This window comes from Scyliorhinus canicula, chromosome 10, assembly GCF_902713615.1.
Source record: "Scyliorhinus canicula chromosome 10, sScyCan1.1, whole genome shotgun sequence".
In the NCBI taxonomy this organism is placed as follows: domain Eukaryota; kingdom Metazoa; phylum Chordata; class Chondrichthyes; order Carcharhiniformes; family Scyliorhinidae; genus Scyliorhinus; species Scyliorhinus canicula.
Genome location: NC_052155.1, coordinates 188,976,247 through 189,003,611, shown reverse-complemented (window position 1 = coordinate 189,003,611; position 27,365 = coordinate 188,976,247). Strand labels below are relative to the sequence as shown.

The 27,365-nt window shown below is 45.4% G+C and overlaps 1 protein-coding gene across 2 annotated transcripts in view; it reads left to right on the top strand.

The window, feature by feature from the left end:
• nudcd1 (NudC domain containing 1) overlaps positions 1-27,365 on the top strand; it is a 111,927-nt gene that overhangs the window by 79,644 nt on the left and 4,918 nt on the right. For both annotated transcript variants that reach the window (XM_038810369.1, XM_038810368.1), the window contains 2 exons: positions 55-180; positions 26,419-26,575. In XM_038810369.1, coding sequence (XP_038666297.1) covers positions 55-180; positions 26,419-26,575 — 283 coding nt within the window. The remainder of the gene's footprint in view (positions 1-54; positions 181-26,418; positions 26,576-27,365) is intronic.

Here is a 27,365-nt window from a genome sequence, read left to right as displayed (position 1 = left end):
AAAGTGACTCTGATGTCTAGATGCTTTGAATTGTTTGCTCTCATTCATTTACAGAATACAGACCCTGAAAAAGGCAAGCCACCCTGTAATGCCAATGAGCTGGAAGAGTGTGATCGTTTCCCTGATGATACTGCCAGTTTAACTCGATTCGATGCCAACTCGTTGAAAGCTACTCATGTGGTAAGAGACCCTTCTCGCTGAAACAAAAGGCAGAATAACTGGAAACTGCTGTAGCCACCTTGATATCTTTGTTCACACTAGTGACTGAATCAGTAGCAGCAGCTGTTGACATGCTTACGTTTAGTTTACAAATAAACATCTGTTTCACAGGGCTGCCAATATTTTGATCTTTGAAATTATCATTTATAAGTCATGTATGAAATCGCAAAATGAAACACAAACAGAACCCATCATGATCAGAAATTTTCAAACAGAAGGAGGGTTTCAAAAACCGTGCCAGGTTTACCTTTAATACCTGTCCCTGCTCCTTCTTTGAAAGGCTTTGCAAGTCTACTTCATGTCTTTACACAGATCCCTGCTCCAGAATGGGTGATGAAGACACAAAGAAATAGGTAGGATTTAGCAGGAGTTTGAACTCCGTTAGCCAGCTAGTGTAGGATAGAACACTGGAGCCCAGTCTTTATACACTTAAAGCTTACAGAGCACACATTACCTTTCATGCACGGCCAATCCAACAACCACGGTTTTAGCCTGTGCTTATGTGTCGTGAACCCACTCGTATGTACCGAACCATAGAATATTTACAGCAGAGAAGGAGGCCGTTCGGCCTATCCATAACCATGCCAACTCTGAAAGAACAACTCAGCTAGTCCTACTCTCCTGCCCTCTCCAGGTAGCCCTGCAATTCTTTTCCTTTTCCTTTTCCTGTGCTTATCTAAGTCCCATTTGAAAGCAATCCACCGGGCCCTCAGGCAGTGTATTCCAGATTCACTGCACAAGAAAACATTTTTCCACATGTCACCTTTCATTTTTTAATTTTTTTTTGCCATTTGTTTAGATTTTGTCCTCTGGTTCCTGACCACTCTGTCAGTGGGAGCAGTTTCTCCCTATCCTCTCTGCCCAGGCCCCTCATGATTTTGAATACCTCTATCAAAACCTCTGAATCTTCTCTTCTCTTCCCTCAGGAGAGCAACCCCAGTTTCTCCCATTTACCCATGCAAATGAAATCCCGCATCCCTGAAACCATTCTCATAGTAAATGAAGACAGGCGAGTCGCCAATTAACATCCACCAACTGAACACAATTAAATACCCAATTAATTGGCCGGTCAGATTTTGTTTTACACTGATGAAAGAAATGTTAAAAATTCAACTGTTTTCTGAACATCCCTGTCTCTGCTTCCTGCCTTACAAGTTATTCCAAACACTCTTTGAATAAAATGATTATTCCAGCTAACTAATTGATTTTCACATGACCTCTGTTCTTGCTTTGCTTTGAAGTAACAATCAAAGATTACTTTATCTGTTCTCCTTAATATTTTATATACTTTTATATCTTCTCTTATCCATCGCCTTCCAAGACGGTGAAGATTAAACTTCTCTAATCCTTACCCTGGCTCATTCCCTTTACACTTGGGTTCATTCTTGTTGCCCTTTTGAGTAATTGATCAAATCCCCATCATTGATGCTGCAGATCTTCAGTCTCTCTCCGAATTCTACACCAAATGAGCATGTCTTTGTTCCTGTTTGCAGGCATGCACTAACCTGTGCTGGGCTATGTTCCCCATAAGGCAGCAGACTGACTTGGAGAAAATAAAATGAAAGACTTGCCTTTCAGTAACACCTTTGATGACCTTGGATCGTCCCACATTGCTTTACAGCCAATTCAAGTCCTTTTGAAGTGTAGTCTTTGTTGTAGTACTGGAGTTCTTACAATGTGATAATAACCAGGTGGTCTTTTCTTTAGTGACGCTGATGGATAAATGTTGTTCTGAAAACCTACTTTTCTGAGAAATAGTAGCAGTGGGATCTTTTACGAGCAGCTGAGCGAGCAACCACTGGGTCTCAGTTTACCGCCTCATCTGAAAGATGTATCTCTGGCAGTGCAGCATTCCCTCAGTGCTGCCGTGGGAATGTCAGCCTTGTTTTTTGTCTTCAAGTCTCTGGAGTGGGTCTTGAACCTATAACCTTGTGACTCGGGTGAGAGTGCTGCCCACTGAGCTATGGCTGACACAACCCTTGGCTATTAGACCATGTGGGCCAGAAGAAGGTAAAAGTAAGTCAGAGCAGTTTTGTGGAGCTTGAAGGAACTCATCAGACCGGCATGATGGACACACTACTCTGACCAGTCAGGCAATAGCTATTATGGATAACAGGATACCGACCAACATTTTAAATGGTTCCACTGCCTGACTTGTGTCCACCTGAGAACAGTGCCACAGTCTCTTGGGAACAGAGCAGTAAATCATTGCCGTCCATCTTCAGGCCTTCCATTTCTGCCAAATGGGAGGCCTGAAATTCCAATAGCCAATTATCAATAGCTCATGAGTAATGTTTTGCAGGGGAGGAGGGGTGCATGATTCTGGTATAACTGAATAGAAAAAGGTTGATTCAGGTCATTCCATCTTCCTGCTTCATCAGTGGCCTTCCTCAATCATTAGGTCAGAAGTGGAGTTGTTCACTGGTGATTGCACAATGTTCAGCACCATTCACGACTCCACACGATTCACGATACTGAAGCAGTCCAGATCTCCAGTGGTGACTATGTGGTGAGCACACACAGTGGCTCCCTCCAGGTACTTTGATTTTGGGCCTTTCTGCCCGGTTTATGGGCGATTTTTGGGGAAATTTGTTTGGTTTGATGGGATATGGTCCCCTCATAAAAGTAATGTCCAGCAAGTACAATACAGGGCAGAACAAAGAAATGTACAGCACAGGAACAGGCCCTTCGGCCCCCCCAAACCTGCGCCGACCATGCTGCCCGTCTAAAATCTTCTACACTTCCGGGGTCCGTATCCCTCTATTCCCATCCTATTCATGTATTTGTCACGATGCCTCTTAAACGTCACTATCGTCCCTGCTTTCACCACGTCCTCCGGCAGCGAGTTCCAGGCACCCACTACCCTCTGTAGAAAAGACTTGCCTCGCACATCTCCTGTAAACCTTGCCCCTCGCACCTTAAACCTATTCCCCCTAGTAATTGATCCCTCTATCCTGGGAAAAAGTCTCCAACTAGCTACTCTGTCTGTGCCCCTCATAATTTTGTAGACCTCTATCAGGTCGCCCCTCAACCTTCTTCGTTCCAGTGAGAGCAAACCAAGTTTATTCAACCTCTCCTCATAGCTAATGCCCTCCATACCAGGAAACATCCTGGTAAATCTCTTCTGCACCCTCTCTAAAGCCTTCTGGCAGTGTGGCGACCAGAATTGAACACTATACTCCAAGTGTGGCCTAACTAAGGTTCTATACAGCTGCAACATAACTTGCCAATTTTTATATTTAATGCTCCGGCCAATGAAGGCAAGCATGCCGTATGCCTTCTTGACTACCTTCTCCACCTGTGTTGCCCCTTTGAGTGACCTGTGGATCTGTACACAAGATCTCCCTGACTGTCAATACTCTTGAGGGTTCTACCATTCACTGTATATTCCCTACCTATATTAGACCTTCCAAAATGCATCACCTCACATCTAAATCCTGCTGTATCCTCTGACAGTCCTCATCGCTGTTGGACAAGGGATCGTTGTCCGATGTTCCTTGAGCTCAGTGGGAGGGGAACATGGCGGAGACTTCGACTGCATCGTTGGCCTCTCCATGGTCGACCAAGATGTTGCCAAGCTTCTTGACGGACAAATTTAAGAACCAGCGGCAGGTGGTCGCTGAGGACCCAGAGAAGGGGGCTTTGGCCCCTACTTGGGCGGCCTTGGAGAAGATGGACCGGTGAATAGAGGTGCAAGTGCGGTGATACAGAAGGTGGAGGTGGTGCTTTCAGGCCGTGGTGACTGGATTTTCTCCCTGGAGGCAGAGATGGCAGTGCTAACTGAACAGCATAAAGCGTTGAAGGCCAAAGTGGACAATCTGGAGAACCGCACCACATGGCAAAATTTAAGGGTCGTTGGGCTACTGGAGGGTCTCAAACTCTACAGACTATATGCCTAAAGTGTTTGGAAATTTGGTGGGGGAGAGTGATTTGTCGTCCCCTCCTGAATTGGACCAGGCCCATTGGTCGCTAGAAGCCTAAATCCGGGGAGCCAACACAGGCGATCATCATCAGGTTTCACAGATACCAGGACAAGGAACGGGTCCTGAGGGGGTGAAAAACCATTGAAACTACAGATGGGAGGGCACGCCAGCAGAATATATCAGGACGTTGGGGCGAGAAGACAGATCATGCTTTGCATTTTGTGGACCTGATGTTGGAGCCAGACTCCTTTCAGTGACCCCGTGGAGATTGGATATGGCGTTTCTTGCAGATATGAGATTTTGCGAGCGTTTATCCTCCGCTATTGGGGAGCATGTTGAGTTTAACAGGAATGAGATGGTCTCGCTTCTCATGCTATGGGTAGCCCTGAAAGCGATCATTTGGGGCAGATAATCTCTTACAAGGTGCATAGGGATAAATTGTGAAGGGTAGAAAGGCAGAGGCTGTGGATTCCATTCTGAGATGGACCGCCAGTACTCCATTGCCCCGACACCGGAGTTATTGGCAAGCAGAAAGAAATTGCAGACGGAATTAGAGTGGGCCCTCGAGATAGGGGATTCAGGTTTTATTTCCTCGATTGTTCTGTAGTAAAGTTTGAGTATGGGCGGGGAGTTTATTGCCAGTATAGTTTTGAGTTGTCTTTGATTTTACCTTGCATGGTGGAAAAGCGTTGAGCTAGCTGTGATGCTTGAGGGAGGGCATTTTATGAGTATGGGGAGCAGGCCAGTCGTCTGTTAGTACATGGGTTGGTTTCTGCCCCAGAGAAGGTCAATGGGGTGTTTGAGGCCTCTTACCGAGGGTTGTGTAAGTCTGAACCCCAAGAAGTCAGATCATCAGTGATGCAGTTTTTGGATGGGTTGGCCTTTCCGGAGATGGAGGAGGAGAGACAGCAGGAGTTGGAGGCATTGATAGGGCCAGAGGACATTATGAACTGTATGAGGTTAATTAGACGGGTTTAGCACTGGGTCCGGTTGGATTCTCTCTCGAATCTTACAAACAGTTTGCAGGACAGTTGGTCCCACTTCTGCTTTTTAATGATTCCGTGTCTCGGGAGGGTGTTGTCGGTCACGTTGGCACAAGCATCGATTTCCTCGATCCTGAAGCAGGACAAGGATCTGATGGAATGTGGGTCATATCGACCAATTTTGTTGTTAAATGTTGATGCTAAGTTATTGGCTAAGGTGTTGGCACCGCATTTGCAACCCTGCCTTTCTGGGGCGATTTCCAAGGAGTAGACTAGTTTCATTAAGGACTGGCACTTGTTGGCCAACATTCGGAGATTGGTAAACGTTGTGCTGTCGCCCTCCATGGGGGCCAAGCCAGAGGTGATTATTTTGATTGCCGCTGGGAAACCATTTGACAGTGTTGCGTGGGGGTACCATAGAATTTACACTGCAGAAAAAGGCCAGTTGGCCCATCGAGTCTGCACCAGCCCTTGGAAAGAGCTCCCCACTCAAGCCCACACCTCCATCCTATCCCAGTAACCCCACCTAACCTTTTTTGGACACTAAGGAGCAATTTATCAATGCCAATCCACCTAACGTGCACATCTTTGGAATGTGGGAGGAAACCAGAGCACCCGGAGGAAACCCACGCAGACATGGGTAGAACGTGCACACTCCGCACAGACAGTGGCCCAAGCCGGGAATCGAACCTGGGATCCTGGAACTGTGAAGCAACTGTGCTAACCACTATGCTACCGTGTTGTCCCAAAGTACTTCTTTGAAATCCTTGGATAGTTTGTCTTTGAACCAAACTTTATATAATGAATTAGGCTTTTGAACAGGGCCCCCACTGCGAGTGTGCGCACTAATGCCATGAGCCCGTGTCATTCTCAACTGAATAGCAACACAAGGCATGGGTCTCCATTGTCCCCGCTTTGGTTTGCCTGGCTATTGCATTGAGGTTGTCTAGCAGATGAAGGGGGATAGAGATTGGGCAGGGAGCGAAGCATAGAGTGTCCTTGAATGTGGATTTTCTTGTTATTGTATATCATGGACCCACACTCCAATGTGGAGGAGATAACAAAGCTGCTCAAGAGTTGGCTCCTTCTTGGGGTACAAGTTGAATCTGGGCAAAAGTGAATTTTCCCTGGTGAATCCCCCAGGAGGGGAGCTGATCTCGGGAGATTGCTGTTTTACCTGGCCAGGACTAGCTTCCATTATCTGGGAATCAGGGTGGCTCATGATTGGGCCTCGCTCCTAAACTTAACTTTGCTAGCCTAGTAGATGGGGTGAAGGCCGACTTGAAAAGGTGGCACGCCCTCCCTCTGACCTTAACAGGAAGGGTACAGGCGGTGAAGATGAATATTATCTCAAGGTTTCTGTTTTTGTTCCAGTCTTTCTTTTGCAGGATCAGTAAATTGAAATCCACTTTTGTTTGGGTTGGTAAGACCCTGCGGGTGCGTAGGACATTTCTGCAGAGCAATGGGAAGTTGGCACTACCTCATCTGTTATGTTACTGTTGGGCAGCAAATATTGATAACGTACAGTGGTGGCTCGAGAATCCGGATTCTATATGAGGGCGGATGGAGGAGGACACTTTGCTAAGGTCGGGTTTGAGTGCCGTGGGTTACTGTCCCACTTCTGTTTACCCCTGCAAGGTTCACTTCACGCCCGGTGGTGATGGCCACTCTGAGGATTTGGAATCAGTTTAGGCAGCATTTAAAACTGGGCTCCAAGTCACTGTTGGCTCTGATTTGCAGGAACCATAGGTTTGTGCCATCTAGCTTTGGTTCAACGTTAAGGGCATGGGAGAGGGAGGGATTGGAGAGGTTTAGGGATATGTTTCTTGAAGGTAGGTTCGCCGGTTCAGAAGTGTTTTTAGAGAAGTTCCAGCTCGCGAGAGTGAACATATTCAGGTACTTTTAGGTTTGTGACTTTGTACATAAGGAGCTTCCTTCATTTCCCATGGCACCGCCGCACTCGTTTTTGGACAAAGTCCTGTCTTTGGCCAAGTTAGGGGAGGGTAAGATTTTGGATATTTATAGGCAGATGTTGTCGACGGAACAGGCTTCATTGGGAGAAGTAATGGAGAAATGGGCGGGAGAACTGGGTTTGGTTTTTGAGGTGGGTGTGTGGTGTGCGGCTGTCCACAGGGTCAGCTTCACCTCCTTATATGTTAGGTTAAGCTGATCCAGTTCCAGGTGGTGCACAGGTTGCACCTGACCAGGACGCGTATGAGTGGATTCTTTTCTGGGTGGAGGTTAGGTGTGAACAGTGCGCCAGGGGGCCAGCGAATCACAGGCACATGTTTTGGTCTTGCCCCAAGCTTGTTAGTTTCTGGGTCTCCCTTTCTGACACAATGTCAGGGATTTTGTGTGTTCCGCTGGAGCCGTGCCTGATTGTGGCCATTTTTAGAGTTTCGGACTTACCGGTGCAGCAGACGGGTACGAAGGCAGATGTCCTAGCCTTTGCCTCACTAATAGCCCGGAGGAGAGTTCTGCTTGGGTGGAGGTCCCCGGTACAGACTGGGGCCTCGGCCTGGCTGGGGGGGCCTAATGGCGTTTTTGCACCTTGAGACGATCAAGGATACCATGAGGGGGTCGGTGGAAGAGTTCTACTCGAGATACCAGGTGATGACCATCGCCTCTTGGCATACAATGGAATTGCCATTGTTGAATACCCCACTGTCAACATCCTGGGGGTTATCATTGATCAGGAATTGAACTGGACTAACCATATAAATACTGTGGCTATGAGAGCAGGCCAGAGGCTGGGAATCCTGTAACTCACCTCCTGACTCTGCTAAATCTGTCCAGCATCTACAAGGCACAAGTCAGGAGTGTGATGGAATACTCTCCACTTACCTGGATGAGCGCAGCTCCAACAACACTCAAGAAGCTCAACACCATCCAGGATAAAGCAGCCCCGCCTGATTGGCACTCTCTCCACCACCAATACACAGTGCAGCAGAGTGTACCGCAAGATGTACTGCAGGAACTCACCAAGACTCTTAAGACAGCACCCTCCAAACTCACGACTGCCACCATCTAGAGTGGCAAGGTTAGCGGACACATAGGAACACACCTAGGAATTCTCCAAGCCACTCAATGCCCCGGCTCGGAACATATCATCATTCCTTCACTGTTGTTTGGTCAAATTCCTGGAACCCCTGCCCTAACAGCACTGTGGGTGCATCTGCACCACATGGTCTGCATCAGTTCAAGAAGGCAGCTCACCACCACCTTCTATGGGGCAATTAGGAATTTGCAATAAATGATGGCCTAGCGAGTGACACTTGTGTCCCTTGAATGAATTTTAAAAATATTTCTAAGTTAGAAGTATGACCCATGTATATCACCCCCGCCCCCCCCCGTGCTGTGGTGGAACACATTGATAAATATTCCAGATGCTATTTTTTAAATGCAAATGAAGCATTTGCCTTATTACATCATCGTGGTCGGTCAAAGTGATTTTTTTTTAATCTTCTGTTGATTTTGCCAGCTACTGAATCATAGAAGTTTACAACACATGAGGAGGCAATTCAGTCTTTGCTGGAACAATTCAAAACTAATCCCACTGCTTCAAATTTTTTCTACCTCAAATATTCCCTGTGTCAAAACAGTCCATGTTTCAACAAGCTTGTAACCAAAAGATATTAGGCTGACCTCTCTACATAATCTGTTATTGGTTATTATGACACAACCAGAAAAGATCGTCTTTCCTTATTCATTTTATCAAAACTACATAATTTGAAAAACCTTTATTAAATCTCGTCCATTGTTTGATTAGTCCCATTATCTTGGGTCTTAGTTTTCCATGCTTGGCATCATCATGATGAATGTGCCGTACACAAAGGTTTTAATGTTCTTTCTATAATGGGTGCCCAATTCTGGGATTTGCACAAGCTTATTATTTACTTTATTCTTATTCTTTTATACTCGCAGGGCTGGTTTAGCACAGTGGGCTAAATAGCTGGCTTGTAAAGCAGAACAACGCCAGCAGCGCAGGTTCAATTCCCGTACCAGCCTCCCCAAACAGGCGTCGGAATGTGGCGACTAGGGGCTTTTCACAGTAGCTTCATTAAAGCCTACTTGTGACAATAAGTGATTATTATTATTCTGTAAAACCAAAAATTCTGGTGGCCGTTTGTACAGTTTTATCACCTGCACCCTCACTTTCAGGGAACTAGACACATGGGGTGGAATCTTCCCATCTGGGGCTCAGTGACATGGCGGGGATGGAAATTGTTTCTCTCTGCGGAGGATGAAAGAAAACCATGCCAATCTTCCGTCCGTAGTGTAATCCATAGAATCATAGAATTTATAGTGCAGAAGGAGGCCATTCAGCCCATCGAGTCTGCACCTGCACTTGGAAAGAGCACCCTACTTAAGCCCAGGCCTCCACTCTATCCCAGTAACCCTACCTACCCTTTTTGGACACTAAGGGCAATTTAGCACAGCCAACCCACCTAACCTGCACATCTTTGGACTGTGGGAGGAAACCAGAGCACCCGGAGGAAACCCACGCAGACACGGAGAGAACATGCAGACTCGGCACAGTGACCCAAGCTGGGAATCGAACCTGGGACCCTTGAGCTGTGAAGCAACAGTGCTAACCACTGTGCTTCAGCAGGATTCCCGGTCCGCCAAGGTGGGCACCAGTGGAAGATCTTTAGTAATTTCATGCTGGGATTGAATCAATGTTTGGGCCTCCTGCCATTGGGACATGGGAACATTCTGTCCTTGGTGTCTGTATTAATCCACTCCCTGCAGTGTCTTTATATTGAATGCTTATTCACATTTCCTGCCGTTTTTCCCAAAATGTCTTACATTGCAGTTTTCTGCTGTCTGTGTGGTTAGCACTGTTGCTTCACAGCGGCAGGGTCTCTGGTTCGATTCCTGTCTTGGGTGACTGTCTGTGCGGAGTCTGCACGTTCTCCCCGTGTCTGTGTGGGTTTCCTCCGGGTGCTCCGGTTTCCTCCCACAAATCCTGAAAGACGTGCTTGCTCGGTAATTTGGACATTCTGAATTCTCCCTCTGTGTACCCGACCAGGTGCCTGAATGTGGCGACTAGGGGATTTTCACAGTAACTTCATTGCAGTGTTAATGTAAGCCTACTTTTGATACTAAAGATTATTATTATTATCATTACTCATTTTCTTCCCTTTTGTATCAGCTGAAATTTGTACATGGTCTGTCATTGTCTCTTTCATTACTACCATTGCCAGGAGCACTGCTGCCACTTGTGGCTCCCGCGCCTTTAATGGGAGACCCTTTGGGATCTCATACCCCATTTAGTTTAAAGGTTTTTCAAAACAGAATAAACCTATCCCCTTCAACCTGAGATGCCAACAAGATCTTTTCGGAAAAGGTTTAAATGTATCCAGCACCCCTGGTTACTGTTGAAAGGGATTGTAAGCTGTTGGCATCGACAACACCTACGTAGGGTCTGCTGCTCTGTCTGACTGCAGCTGGGATGGCCTCTCAATGAAATGAAATGAAGAAATGAAAATCGCCTATTGTCACGAGTAGGCTTCAATGAAGTTACTGTGAAAAGCCCCTAGTCGCCACATTCCGGCGCCTGTCCGGGGAGGCTGGTACGGGAAATGCCCATACAGGACAGCAAGGCGCATATCTCAGCAAGATTGATAATATTACAAAGATGGTATTGCACTCAGCTTACAAGTGAGAGATTTTCCCATTCATGGTTGCTTTAAGGATGTTTCAGAAGTTTGAATCAGTTATGCTTAAAGAATTTTTCTGTGAACAGTTACTTTTTATTAACTGACAACCTGCAGTATAGACAAAATAGATGTGGTAATAATGGTCAGATTAACAGTTTTGTGATATACATTATTTGTAACTGTAGCCAGAAGAAGCTGTGATTTGCTTATTTTCTGTCTGAAACTTATGTAATTTGAGAACTGACAGAAACTCAGCAAAACTGAAGTTATTGAAATCCCCTGACTGTAGGATTAGGAAAGTATGTTTATAATAACCAATATTGTGCTTTACAATTCGATATGGCCCTTAGCATATTAGAAATATTTTGTTAACAAGGTTTAGTGGGAAAACATATTCTAAACAATTTGTGCAGGAAATACTCAAGCCACTGTTGGCGCCAGCACTTTAAGTAATATCTTCAATGTTACTGTGTCTTTAAGATTTTTCAGATGGCTTCTCTTTCATGAATTGACCAACATACAACGCATTGCACTGATGTGAAAGTTAGTTTGTATACAACATGCTGAAGTATGCCTGAGAAAACCTGAATATCTGTCCGTATACAAGAAGTAATGAAGATTGAAAACTATAAACTTTATTTTATTACTTTTGCTTTGAGGTGTCAAATGGCATTATTTGTCAATCTGTTCAAATTGGCCTGGCACATAACAGATCTTGGGAGCTAATCAACATGTGCATGCAATAGCATTATATGGAAGCTAATGACTTTTGCTGCCAGTGATGAAAGTTTGTGATGGAGCTCAGTGAAGCCCCATTCCATCGAAATATCACCATAGAGAAATTGAAAAATGATTGCACCGTGCATATTAAGAATGTCTGATGGAAACAGTGCGACAAAACTATTAATGCCTCGTCTCGCAGAGGAGAACTGATCCTAGAATATGCAGATTGGGATGCTTATACACTGATGAAATGTGGTGATTCAGTTGTTAAACTAGATTCCTTGCTGGTCCATTAATGCTGTTCCACTTAGTGAAGCGGCTCTGGATGTATGATATCAAATGATGCAGCAGCTGAACCTCTGATGAATTAAAGTGGTTTATTTGAACACTCACCTTGACGGGCACAAGTCAATTGTATAAGTCACACTGTATTTGTAATTTATCGGAGTTTAAGGTGCCATTTAATTTGCTTCTTTTAAAATTGACTAGTTTCCCGCAGAAGTCAATGGATTTTGAACTGCTCATTGTGTTTTGCAGCCCCCCACCATAGTGGCTACAGCCCCGCCCCACTATGGTGGCTGTATCATGCCACCCATTTAGTAAAATCTACCTATATTAAGTTTTAATAAGGAATGCACCACAGCTCAAGATTGAATACAGTCTCTTACACTTTCATGTTTGGTTTGAATAACGGGATCTGTGCCAACTTGTTCATATTCCCGAGCAGCTAGTAAACAGTAAAACTGAAAACAGGAACAATGATCTTGTGCAGCATTACCCTGTCAAGTCAGGCAACTAACTTTCAAACTGGGTCTGCTGGAACTATCAGTAAAACTAATTGATAAATTACTTTTTTTTAATTGACCTGCAGTTTTCTTTCCTGTTCAGCGTGTATAAAGCTGATAGTAGCATTTGATTTGGTCCGTCATATTTGATGAGCCTTGTTGAGACCTCGTGAGGGATTCGGTATTTGTTACTGGTCAGTGTACGAGATGAACTCTTTATGCTTCTGTCATGTGAGAGTACCTTTAAGAAATGGATGTTTAAGCAATGTACCTTTAAGAAAATAGTGATGTCAGAGAGAGTGGAGCTGAGCTCAGTTCGGCCATTTTGAAGTTAGTTCTGGGTTTTTCGTTTCAGATTTGAGACAGCAGCTTGGGTGTGACTGTGTTTTTTGGTGGCTGTGAGCTGCATTGCTAGTGATGTCTGCCATGAAGGACTATCTCTTTTTCCTGTGGTGAAATCAGAATTGTAAAAAGGTCTCAGTACTGAATATAAATCTAATGTGCTTCTGTTTGAAGGATTTGTTAAGTCTTTTGGATGTGTAAAGGAACAGTTTGCAGGATTGGGTAGTGTTGTATTATTTTCGGGGTTATCTTTGAAGTAAGGGGTGTTAAGAGATCCAATGTTTATTTAAAAGGTTAATTTGAGTTCATGGAATAAACATTGTTTTGTTTTAAAAGCCACGTGTCCGTAATTGTAATACTACACCTGGGGAACAAGCCGTGTGCTTCAAACGCAACAATACATTAAAGGGGGGAGGGAGGTTGGTTGAACTTCATGATACATTTTGGGGTTCTGAATACACCGCTCCCATAACACTTCATGAATCCACACAGCCTGTCTGAGGTGGACAGGTTCAGCTGTTCACATTCATGTCCTTAGTAACCTGCAAAAGAGAATTGGATACAAAAAGGAAAAAATTTGCAGAGCTAGGTGGGACTAATTGGATAGCTATTTCAAAGAGCTAGCACAGGTGGTATGATGGGCTGAATGGTGGCCCCCATGCTTTGTTTCTGTGATTGCGCATTTATTTGTGTGGATAATCCTGGCTCATGAAATTCCGAGTACACAATGCTAATGGATAAAAGAATTACCCCGGTGAGTATCAGTAACAGACAATCTCTTACAATATTAATGTTTGTGATCATTCAATAGTTTGCATATTGCATTAAATCTAGACTTTTCTGTAGATGACCATACTTTATCTGTTTCAAGTTCACAGACAAACTAGATTGATATTTCTTGCATCAGTGTGTTAATAAACCTTTCACGTCAATACTCATCTGGTTTATCCCTTCTAGAAGCACTCGTATATCTTACTTTAAAAATATATAGTGTGCCAAGTACTGCTGGAACACAGAATGAAATTTGAGTCATATTGCTCTAAGGCCAATTTATAATTTAATCTGTGAAAGACAGATAATGGACTTAACTCTGTGAAGAACTGTGCCTGCATGGAATTTGCTTTTTTTTTAATGGCGCATGAAGTATAATATTCTGAGGCTGTTCTGCATCCATTGGATTTTTCATGCACACAACTGAATTAAGGAGAATCTAAAAGGTTGGAGATATCTAGTTGCTGATGTTAGACCTGGCTTCCATCTCCCAAGCCTCATGCTGTGAAATTGCCGCTCAGAAACCGTTTAGCGAGCACCCATTTTGAAATGAAAGGTTTTCCTCTGTGATTCAAGCTTCTTTTGAAAGGCCCTTTTTTTTTAAAGAAAGAAGAAATATGTAGTTTGTTCATAAAAAGTCAGTTCCTAGTAAAAAATTAAATTTATGCACAGTTTATCCTGAGTATTGGGGGTGTTTCTCCATATTGACGTTTCTGTGCAAATGCAAGTTGTTGCCTTGCATCCAGCTGCAATGGCCTGCTCCCTGTGACTCTTAGTGGCTGTGCCGTATGCATGGCAATGATTCCTTGAGATTTATTTTAGTGTGTATAGCTTGTATGGTATATTGAAAATTTATTTTACATGGCTGCATATGTGTGGCATCTTACAGGGGATACCTTGTGAGTGGCCTCTGCAGTACCTTCATATTTGCAGCATGATTGCACATATGCGTAGCTTAGATCAGCGTGCAAGGTTCTTTTTATTCTCTGCTTGCTCTGTGCCCGAAATATCTCATCGTGGTTGGGGTGTATCAGCATGTGCACTTGACCCTTTAGTTTAACCTGTGTAGCCCGTTCCTTCAGCAAAGTGCCCAATATCCCCAGCCTTGTGGCACTGGTAAAACTTTCAGCTGAAGAAAAAGGAAATTTACACTTGGAGTAAAGCACAAATAAAGAACTCACTGAACAAGAATCAAAACATTGTGGTATCCTATGCTTTGTTGATTAAGTCAGTGTTTTGTTTAATGTATTTTGTCTTAAATTTGGAAAAGGAAGTATCAGCCTGAAGATGAAAATGTTTTATGTTGCCCCAGACTTAAATACTAATTTGTGCTGTTTAAGAAAACACTACTCTTTGTATTTCACTGTTTTTGGTTTCCCTTTGCTCGTCACGTCTGTCATCTCTAATGACCCTAAAATCAGTCCTACCCTCAACATTAAATGATAAATGAAGTTTCGATGGTACAAGGTCTGTGAATTATTCATTAATGTGTTACTTAATGAAAGATCTTTTACCAAATTACTTGTTTCATAACCTATACCATGCTTATCTATTACATCCCCCGTTGATAATCCTCCCGATTGCACGTGGGGCCTGATAAATAATGATTTTTATCTTCATAGAAACTTTAAGCAGAACATAGAACAGTACAGCACAGAACAGGCCCTTCGGCCCTCAATGTTGTGCCGAGCCATGATCACCCTACTCAAACCCACGTATCCACCCTATACCCGTAACCCAACAACCCCCCCCCTTAACCTTACATTTATTAGGACACTACGGGCAATTTAGCATGGCCAATCCACCTAACCCGCACATCTTTGGACTGTGGGAGGAAACCGGAGCACCCGGAGGAAACCCACGCACACAGGGGAACCTGATGACATTCAGTACTGTTGTAGAGATTTTAGAACAAAAGGGAAGGTACAGATGGGCTTGATGTCCGGTGCACATTGTAGTACAATTGGTAGCATGCTCATATCTCAGTCAGAAGGTTACGGGTTCAATCCTCACTCCAGAGACTTGAGCGTAAAATCAGGGTAACACGCTCGGTGAAATACTGATCGGGTGCTGCACTGTCAAAGGTGCCATTTTGAGCGACACAATCTTGCACTTTGGTGATGATAACAAGAAGCAGCCCGTTTGATTGGCACCCCATCCACCACTGACACACAGTGGCAGCCGTGTGTACCATCTACAAGATGCACTGCAGCAACTCACCAAGGCTGCTTCGACACCAGCTTCCAAATCCGCAACCTCTGTTATCTAGAAGCAGACACAGGGGACATCACCGCCTGGAAGTTACCCTCCAAGCCACACACAATCCTGACTTGGAAATATATCACCGTTCTTTCACTGTGGCTGGGCCAGAATCCTGGAGCTCCCTTCCCAACAGCACCGTGGGATACCCCTTCCCAACAGCACCGTGGGATACCCCTTCCCAACAGCACCGTGGGATACCCCTTCCCAACAGCACTGTGGGATACCCCTTCCCAACAGCACCGTGGGATACCCCTTCCCAACAGCACCGTGGGATACCCCTTCCCAACAGCACCGTGGGATACCCCTTCCCAACAGCACTGTGGGATACCCCTTCCCAACAGCACTGTGGGATACCCCTTCCCAACAGCACTGTGGGATACCCCTTCCCAACAGCACTGTGGGATACCCCTTCCCAACAGCACCGTGGGATACCCCTTCCCAACAGCACTGTGGGATACCCCTTCCCAACAGCACCGTGGGATACCCCTTCCCAACAGCACTGTGGGATACCCCTTCCCAACAGCACCGTGGGATACCCCTTCCCAACAGCACTGTGGGACATCCCTTCCCAACAGCACTGTGGGATACCCCTTCCCAACAGCACCGTGGGATACCCCTTCCCAACAGCACCGTGGGATACCCCATCCCAACAGCACTGTGGGATACCCCATCCTAACAGCACTGTGGGACATCCCTTCCCAACAGCACTGTGGGATACCCCTTCCCAACAGCACTGTGGGACATCCCTTCCCAACAGCACTGTGGGATACCCCTTCCCAACAGCACTGTGGGATACCCCTTCCCAACAGCACTGTGGGATACCCCTTCCTAACAGCACTGTGGGATACCCCTTCCCAACAGCACTGTGGGACATCCCTTCCCAACAGCACCGTGGGATACCCCTTCCCAACAGCACCGTGGGATACCCCTTCCCAACAGCACTGTGGGATACCCCTTCCCAACAGCACTGTGGGATACCCCTTCCCAACAGCACTGTGGGATACCCCTTCCCAACAGCACTGTGGGACATCCCTTCCCAACAGCACTGTGGGATACCCCTTCCTAACAGCACTGTGGGATACCCCTTCCCAACAGCACTGTGGGATACCCCTTCCCAACAGCACTGTGGGATACCCCTTCCCAACAGCACTGTGGGACATCCCTTCCCAACAGCACTGTGGGATACCCCTTCCCAACAGCACTGTGGGATACCCCTTCCCAACAGCACTGTGGGATACCCCTTCCCAACAGCACTGTGGGATACCCCTTCCCAACAGCACTGTGGGATACCCCTTCCCAACAGCACTGTGGGATACCCCTTCCCAACAGCACTGTGGGATACCCCTTCCCAACAGCACTGTGGGATACCCCTTCCCAACAGCACTGTGGGATACCCCTTCCTAACAGCACTGTGGGATACCCCTTCCCAACAGCACTGTGGGATACCCCTTCCCAACAGCACTGTGGGATACCCCTTCCCAACAGCACTGTGGGATACCCCTTCCCAACAGCACTGTGGGATACCCCTTCCTAACAGCACTGTGGGATATCCCTTCCCAACAGCACTGTGGGATACCCCTTCCCAACAGCACTGTGGGATACCCCTTCCCAACAGCACTGTGGGATACCTACACCTCAGGAACTGTAGCGGTTCAATGGGACGGCTTACCACCACCTTCTCCGGGGCAATTAGGAATGGGCAATAAATGCTGGCCTAGCCAGCCACCCCACAAAGGTATGAATGAATAAAAATGAATATATTAAGGATTCCAGACTAAATTCTGTCATTATGTGAATTGGTTAAATGATTGCCTGGTTCATTCAGATTTTTAAATGAGTCGCAGGCAATTAACATTTTAAGTTTTATATTTGTTTTCTCTGCAGCTGAAGCAAGTGGTGCTGAAAATATATCTGAGTGCATTTATTACACTCTTTAACTCAGTAATGTGTTTGGCATTGAGGAGCCTTACGTGGTAAATCCACCTTCCATGGTGTACTTCATGCAGTGGACTAACTGTACCATTCATAACATAGCCCTTTTGCTCATGATCTAATCAAGTCTCCCAATCCTAGGATTTTCTGCCTGCTCGTCCTGGCCTCATTGACTCCTTTTACAGTGGCAAAGGGCGGCACAGTGGTTAGCACTGCTGCTTCACAGCTCCAGGGACCTGGGTTCGATTCCGACCTCGGGTGACTGTCTGTGTGGAGTCTGCACTTTCTCCGTGTCTGCATGGGTTTCCTCCCACAGCCCAAAGATGTGCAATTTAGATGGATTGGCCATGATATATTGCCGACTAGTGTCCAAAGATTAGGTGGATTTGTGGGGGCAGGGGAATGGGCCTATGTTAGGGTGCTCTTTCCGAGGATCGGTGCAGACTCGATGGGCCAAATGTCCTCTTTCTGCACTGTAGGGATTCTACGTTTCTATGCCTCTCTCCCCCTTGCTGCTGCTCCCCATCCAAATCCAGCTCAGCCTTGCCACCACCTGACAACCTAAAAGATTCTTGTAATGTTCTTCCTCTTCCAGCGAAAGGCTTCCGCTTCACCCCCCTCAATGGCACCTCCTCTTGCTCCCAAACCCAACCTGGCAATTGGCGGCTTCACTATTAATTCTACATGAAGTCCACAATCGCCGCAGCAGATGGTGCTGGGTCTAATTAGCCTGTCAGATACAAACATCTCCTGGACAAATTTAATAATTTATCCAGCTGTTGAATTTTTTAATTGATTTGTAATCAGGTGCAATGGCTTTGATTTTACAATCAAAGGTGCGTGTTACTAACTGTGAACTAAGCTGCCCACCAGGATTTGTGATATCTGCCGAGGCTGCACTTAGAGGGATTTCCAGCAAGAAAGGCTCCTCAAGAGCGCGGCGCCATTTTCGAAGACTGCTCGAATCTCTTTCATTTCTTCTACCCCTCCATTTTTGACTCCCTCACTCCCCCAACCTTGGAGAAGCCCCCAGGCACTCCCCTCATCCCCTTCTACCTGATAAAGCCCACCCAGGCCCTATCCCTGGTAGTGTGTGAACTAGTACTGACCAGCGCTCTGGTGAGGTCTCCCAGGCGTGGCTGTGGAGTCCAAGCATTGGCAGAATCCGGCTAATGGCTCATTTAAATATGCTTATCTGGATCACGCACAGTGTGGTTGAGATCCAGATAGAGACATCTTGCAAGATGTTTCCAAACTCCGCTCCCAAAAACATGCTTTAAGATCTTGTTTCACTTTCGCCCCACAACTCAAAAGATGTGTAGGGTAGGTAGATTGGCCATGCCAAATTATCCCTTAATAAAATAAAATCTTGTTTCACTACAGTGCTTTCCATTGGCATTTTGCATTCCAAAATCTATTCTATGTTTTTAAAATGACTCTCTTAAAACAAATAACGCACCATTTTTAACAGTGAATCCAGACTAAGTTCTACACCACCCCATTTAGGATTCCTTTGACTTGACTGCTGTACAAACTGTTTGCAATTGCGTTAACTCTTGATTCCTGGACTCTCTTAAAAGGACACCCAATGTTTGATTTACCTCTAAAGTCTGCTGTCCCACTTTAAATCTGGTTTACTGCAATTGTCATTTTAATTCTGAACACTTTGTTCACTCTTTCTTTAATTCTTCTGAATAATACCTTGTCTCTGTTCTTTTAACTTTAGTCACCTTAAACATTCTTTCTGCCCCAATTCCCTGTTTATCTGGACAGTAACTGGTTGTTTAGGCAGCATGCCTCTGCAACTTCTGTCCTGTCCAGTCTTTTTTTTCTGGCAGAGTTGAGAGTTGTTCATCCCTGGTGTCCTGTCCGCAACTGCAATCAAATTCAACGAAGCTAAGAACAAAAAAATCTTTTTTCCTTTACAAGGGCTTCCAGTTACTAAGCAATGCCCACATACTTCTGCTGGCTTACTTACACTTCACACCATAGCACTCTGTAAGCACAAATAGTATCACAAGTTGGAACTGAACCAACCCCCACACATACAAACACCTTTGTCCAGCATGAATCTAACTATAATTTTTATCCTTCCAGGCGCAAACATTAAATTAAACCCATTTAAAACTATACCTTATTTCTGATGTTTGCCAATACAATATAAGTCCCTTAAAACTACCTTTGTTTTCCTAACACTATCATACTGGAACATTCTGTACTGACATTCTCTAAGTACTGTACTGCATGTAATTTGGTTTGCAGTGATGGTAAGGCTGTCCAACAGTAATTATGAACTTAATGCACTACTATTTAAACACCCGTACACCTCATTCAATCAGATGTAAATTATTCAAAGACTTTTACAGCAAAGCTAATAGTGTAAATGGACAAGTTGTTGTCAGTTCAGTGATTTCTGTTTCATTGTAGTCTGGAGGGAATTCAAAAGTGCAGAAAATTACTGACTTCAACCTCTGGATTTTAACTGCACACGTGTAGAATCCAGACTTTACTGGAGTAATGATTGCAAATATTGAAGTTTCACTTTAATTAGTATCATAAAACCTGGCTCATTCTGTTAGGCATCACGTATTTGTCAGTGAGTACAGGTAGGTTGATTTTGCTGTTTTTTTTCTGAGGTAACAACTGGCAATGTTTCTGGTATTTTCTTTCTATTTCACGCTATCCGGGATCACAGTAAATGTGATGAAGCCCTTAAGTGCTACCTGACATCTTGAGTTTTTGAGCAGCCAATTTTGGGAATATATGTTGGGAACCTTTGAAAAAGTAAATTCGTCCACTTGTGGCTGAGGCCTGATAAGTCATCCTGGCAACGGAGCTTCAAGAGTCACCTTGCCACAGTTGTTTCAGCTCGATAACCTGCTGAATAATATGCTGGAAGCCTGGTACTGACCCTGACAGCAGAAGACGCCACCAATGCAGACCTCCCATGGCAGTCTAGTATTCAGCATTTTCAAGGCTTTCCCGTAAGGCTTGAGATAATCGGTAAAAGTGCCAGAGGTGAGATTAACCGCATCCGTGACCTTTAGTTATACTGTAGGTCTGCTGTAACTCACTTTGTTTCAAGACAGTTTTTCCTGTTCCTTTGATGCTGGCGATCAATCTCTAGGTTGTCTTTTGCACTAACTCCGTGGTGTGAAAGGTCTTTCCAACTGAAACTAAATGCATCATCAGAGTACAATCTGACCCAGGCACTGTGTTGTACGAGTATGACATTTTCCATCCTCATGGATCGAGCTGTATAATTAAACCTCCATTCCCCGTTTTTATTGCTGCTCCACAGTGATTTTATTGAAGAATCTTACCTGCCTCTTATCCCTTTCTGCTTCACTTACATTGTCCAAACTATACCTGTGACATTGACTTTTCCTTGAACTGCATAGCACCATACACTTATCTCTATTGAATTCCACCCCTGTCATTGATTTATTCAATTGCAGATTAAATTTAACTCCCAATGTAGGTCACTGGCTGTTTTTTTTTTTACTGTCTCTTGTTTAATATCGTGGGCAGCACGGTAGCATTGAAGATAGCGCAATTGCTTCACAGCTCCAGGGTCCCAGGTTCGATTCCGGCTTGGGTCACTGTCTGTGCGGAGTCTGCACATCCTCCCCGTGTGTGCGTGGGTTTCCTCCGGGTGCTCCGGTTTCCTTCCACAGTCCAAAGATGTGCAGGTTATGTAGAATGGCCAAGATAAATTGCCCTTAGTGTCCAAAATTGCCCTTAGTGTTGGGTGGGGTTATGGGGATAGGGTGGAGGTGTTGACCTTGGGTAGGGTGCTCTTTCCAAGAGCCGGTGCAGACTCGATGGGCCGAATGGCCTCCTTCTGCACTGTAAATTCTATGATTCTATGATCATCTGCCAGCTTCAACAATTTTCATTGAATTTTTGTACCTAAATCATATTGTGAATTCGGAACTGTGGCATTACCCATCAGCTGTTGTTTCAAAGCTCTGCACTCCTGATTGTCGTACATTATGTCGTTACGGATACAATGTTTGCAGGATTGTTATGTTTTGGGACTGTCTCTTTCATTTAAGTTAAAATTGAGAAATGAATGGCGGGTCACATGACCCAGTCTGAATTCTGCCCAGCAGCAAGCCTGAGTGTCATTGCAGCTGTGGAAACAAGAAGGGCCTGAGTCGAGAGACTTACTGAGAATGGACAAGATGTTTACACCTATGGGCAATGGCATGGACAGCTGTGCTGAGCATGGGTGGACTGTTAGCCTCCAAATTGACAGGAAGTTGTTGGGAATGTCAGGTTTTGGATTCAGAAACTGCATTTAATTCTAGGATAGGTTGGTCTTGAACGTCTAGAAGGTGGTGAATTAGCTTTTTACCTGAATACAAGGCACCAATGAGTCATGTTGCTATGGAGATGAGCTTTGCGAGGGGAAAGGTCCATAGAAATCCATGTATCGGGTTACAGAGTTTCCTAAAGTATCATTGCACCACGCTGTCCCACGTCAGTCTGCAAAAATCTGAGAGAACGGGAGATAGAGGCTGTTCGCCTTGTACAAAGACAGACAAAATACTGAATCTATTGTTCTCCAGGGTGGGAGCTCGTATTTAGATTGAAGATACCGAGATCATGAGGATTTGAAGGAGGCTGGTAGATTAACCTAACTTTGGTCTAGCGGAGAGGAATCTTTCATGAAACCTGGAATCAGTTTAACCCTCATAGTGAAAGTCGCTTATGGGATCAGACACTATGGGACTGCGAAAGGAAAATGAAAGCAAGCCTTCAGGAGCTGAGAATAGCTTTGGATTGGTTCTGGGAGAGTGAAGTCTTTATTTAGTGGGAAGTGTAAAGTGTAACTGCATTGGGAGATCTTCAGTCGTGCTTACAGTTAAATGGGGAGTTTCGTTTTGGTAGTTTAGAGTATAAGTTGCCTACAAAATAATATTTAGCCAATGTTGCTATTTGTTTTTTAATTCGTTCTTGGGATGTGGGCGTCGCTGGCTGGGCAAGCATTTGTTGCCCATCCCTAATTGCCCTTGAACTGAGTGGCTTGCTTTAGACCATTTCAGTGGGGGGCAGTTAAGAGTCAACCACATCTCTGTGTGGGCCTGGAGTCGCATGTAAGCCAGATTGGGTAAGGACGGCAGATTTCCTTGCCTGAAGGACAGTAGGTAGGGAATATACAGTGAATGGTAGAACCCTCTAGTATTGAAAGTCAGAGAGATCTAGGTGTACAGGTCCACAGGTCACTGAAAGGGGCAACACAGGTGGAGAAGGTAGTCAAGAAGGCATACGGCATGCTTGCCTTCATTGGCCGGGGCATCGAGTATAAAAATTGGCAAGTCATGTTGCAGCTGTATAGAACCTTAGTTAGGCCACACTTGGAGTATAGTGTTCAATTCTGGTCGCCACACTACCAGAAGGATGTAGAGGCTTTAGAGAGGGTGCAGAAGAGATTGACCAGGATGTTGCCTGGTATGGAGGGCATTAGCTATGAGGAGCTGTTGAATAAACTCTGTTTGTTCTCACTGGAACGACGGAGGTTGAGGGGTGACCTGATGGAGGTCTACAAAATTGAGGGGCATAGACAGAGTGGATAGTCAGAGGATTTTCCCCAGGGTAGAGGGGTCAATTACTAGGGGGCATAGGTTTAAGGTACGAGAGGCAAGGTTTGGAGGAGATATACGAGGCAAGTTTTTTTACACAGAGGGTAGTGGGTGCCTGGAACTCGCTGCCGGAGGAGGTGGTGGAAGCAGGGACGATAGTGACATTTATGGGGCATCTTGACAAATACATGAATAGGATGGGAATAGAGGGATACAGACCCAGGAAGTGTAGAAGATTTTAGCTTAGATGGGCAGCATGATCGGCACAAGCTTGGAGGGCCGAAGGGCCTGTTCCTGTGCTGTACTTTTCTTTTTTCTTTTTGTTCTTTATTAGTGAACCAAATGGGTTTTTACGACAAACAACAATGGTTTCATGGTCATCGTTAGACTTTTAATTCCAGATTTCTATTGAATTCAAATTTCACCATCTGCCCTGGTGGGATTTGAACCCAGGACCCCCGAGCATTATCCTGAGTCTCTGAATTACTAGTCCAACGACGATACCAGTACACCGCCGCCACCCCTGTTGCTACAATACAAGTCTTAAAATTTTAAACCTTGTGTGACCTTTTCAGTTGGCCACTGGAAAATCAAATACCTTTTTAAAAGTTATTCTCTTTCATGGAGATTGTGACAATATTAAATGTCCAACACAATAGGTCGTTATTTGGAAAATATTATCTGAAGCAGCCTCTTTCTAAAACTGAACCTTGGATGTTCAAACATCATTGAACTCATTGTAAAGGTTGTTTAGTGGAAAAGCCTTGATTGTTCATCTGGGGTTAACATTGTTTATATGCCAATACAGAAGTTGGAATCATCGAAAAGTCTTTAGAAAGTGGCCCTCATTGTGAAGTTGCTGTCTAAGCGAGTCAGCATTGTACGTGCTTTATTCTCAATGAAGGCCATCAATTTTCACCAATTCCTCCCACAACCTTGCTAACAGTGAAAAGGAAGTCGTGAGCCATTCTGGAGAAAAGATACAATGGTGTTCAATATAGGTGTGTAATGTTGAGAGTGGAGTAGCATGGGCTGGTGAAAACTCCTGAGAGCTCTTGCTTTTTTGAAAATTCTTTGATGGGACATGGACATTAGGGTGGTTAACACTAGGACTGTGGCGCTGAGGACCCGGGTTCGAATCCTGGCCCTGGGTCACTGTCTGTCTGGAGTTTGCACATTCTCTCCGTGTATGCGTGAGGTTCACCCCCAAAACCCAAAGAAGTGTAGGTTAGGTGGATTGGCCACGCTAAATTGGCGCATAATTGGGGGAAAAATTAATTTGTGTACTCTCACTTTTTTTTTAAAAATTGGGACGTGGGCATTGCTGGCAAGACAAACGTTTTTTGTCCATCCCAATTGGTCTTGGGCAGAAGGTGCTGAGGCAATTTCTTCAACTGCCACACTCTATCTGGTGTGTACATTTAAAGTGTTGTTAAGGAAGGAGTTTGAATATTTTGATGCAACAACAGTGAAGGAACAGCAGTATATTTCCAAGTCAGGATGGTGTGCAGCTTGAAGAGGAACTTCCAGGTGTTGAGTTCCTATTCTTCTCCTGCCCTTGGCCTTCTGGGTGGCAGAGAATGTGGGTTTGGAAGATTTTATTGAAGGAGCCTTTGAGAGTTGCTGCTGTCCATCTTGTATACAGAATACACTGCAGCCATTCCTGAGTGTTGTTGGAACTGATATCCTGTCACACTTGTGCCTTGTAGCTGATGGACATGGACTGCTTCAGTAATAGAAACGTAGAAAATGGGAGGAGGAGGAGGAATTTGGCCCTTCGAGCCTATTCCGCCATTCATTATGATCATGGCTGATCATCCAACTCAGTAGCCTGTTCTCACTCTTCCCCCCCCCCCCCCCCCCCCCCCCCCCCCCATATCCTTTTATCCCTTTAGCCCCAAGAGCTATATCTAACTAATTCTTGAAAACATAGGGCTGGATTCCAGGGATGATGGGACTGTCCGATGAAGAGAGATTGGCTAGGTTAGGATTGTTCTCGCTGGAGTTCAGAAGAATGAGGGGGGAACGCATCGAGACTTATAAAATTCTAACAGGACTAGACAGGGTAGGTGCAGGGAAGATGTTACCGATGGTGGGGGTGTCCAGAACCAGGGGTCACAGTCTGAGGATTCAGGGTAAACCATTTCGGACAGAGATAAGGAGACATTTCTTCACCCAAAGAGTGGTGAGCCTGTGAATTCATTACCCCAGGAAGTAGTTGCTGCTAAAAAATTGAATATATTCAAGAGGCGGCTGGATATAACACTTGGGGCTAATGGGATCAAAGGCTATGGGGAGAAAGCAGGATTGGGGTATTGAGTTGGATGATTGGCTATGATTGTGATGAATGGTGGAACAGGCTCGAAGGGCCAAAAGGCCGCCTCCTGTTTCTATCTTCTATGTATGGATTCACTGTTTCTGAGGCTAAGTGCCGGTGCCAACGGAGAATCCGTGGTGTTTCACTACAGGGAATGTCTGGATCCCGTGCCACGCATGTGCAGGGCTGGCAATCTGCAGCTGCACATGCCTACACCCGCACCGGTCACACCGGAAAACATGGCGCCGGCCGTGCTTGACCACGTACCCGCCCGCCCACCCTGACCCCACAGCATAATTCTTGGCCACCCCCCGCCCTATCAGAAACCCCCCCTGGCTAGCGGCACGGATCTCGGCCGAGTGTGGCGGCGCTGGACACTGTCTGCAGCGGGAACACCAGGCTCGCGACCGCTGGGACCACACGTGCCCCGTGCCGTCGGTAACTCGGCCTATCGGAGGCGGAGCTTCATGGGTGGGCCAACTGATGGCGGTGCAACGGGATTGTTAGTGCATGTGGCGCGCATCCCGATGACGCCGATTTGGAGGGGGCGTAAAATCAGCAAACACCGTCTGTTCAATTTTGGCGTCGGGAGCCATTCACCGCCCAATCGCTGTTCTCGATTTTGGTGTCAGGCTACGGAGAATCCCTCCCATTGTGTTTTGGCCTCAACAGCTTTCTGTGGTACTGAATTCCACAGGCTCATCACCCTCTGGGTGAATAAATTTATCCTTAAGCGGTTTACCCCATATCCTTATTCTAGGATCCCTTGTCTGGACGCCCCACCATCGGGAAAATCCTTCCTACATCTTGTAAATTTTGTTACCTCGATCCAGAGAGAATTTGGATATTGCTGCACATTCCCAATCATGGTGTATAAATGTTTGAGCATGTCTTCACATTTTGGTTTCAGGTTAATCTGAGCAGCCACCAGTATCTGTTCACAGCAGTGGTAGATCCAACTGAGATGCCCTGCTTGTGTCTACGTCACGATGTTGATGCACTTCTGTGGCAACCGCACACACAACAGGAGAACATGTGGGAGCACATTGGGACATTCAACGCCTTAGGTAAGATTAGAACTGTCATGTTGCATGAATCCTTTGCTGGTCAGTTTGTTTGGTAGTTTCTGTTCGATTAATGCTTTTCACTTTTTAGTGTTCGGATTGACTATTTTTGCTGTTTCAAGTTTGACTGTTGTGGTATTTTTGTATGTTCTGGGCTGTGTCATGTGAAATGAAAATGAAATGAAAATCACTTATTGTCACGAGTAGGCTTCAATGAAGTTACTGTGAAAAGCCCCTAGTCGCCACATTCCGGCGCCTGTTCGGAGAGGCTGGTACGGGAATTGAACCGTGCTGCTGGCCTGCCTTGGTCTGCTTTCAAAGCCAGTGATTTAGCTCAGTGTGCTAAACCAGCCCCTGTGATGTGAGAGCACCTTTAAGAAATGGTTGTTTATCAGTTAGCTGTAGTGGATGTACCTTTAAGAAATGGGTGTTTATCAGTGATGTCAGAGTGTGGGTGGAGCTGGGCTGTCTGTCTGCTTTTACTTTCATTTTGGGCTCGCAGCTACAGGGTGTGTTAGTTTTGTTTTAGATTTGGAGAAGCTGCAGGCACAACAAGATGTGTATGAATCTTTGCAATCTAAAGAATGTTCATTTGGTGATTTCCAAGTGGTAACTGCTCTCAGTAGTGAAGTTAAACCTGATGTCTTTCTGTAAAAAAGGGCTGGTTTAGCACAGAGCTAAATAGCTGCCTTTTAAAGCAGACCAAGGCTGGCCAGCAGCACGGTTCAATTCCTGTTCCAGCCTCCCTGAACAGGCGCCGGAATGTGGTGACTAGGGGCTTTTCACAGTAACT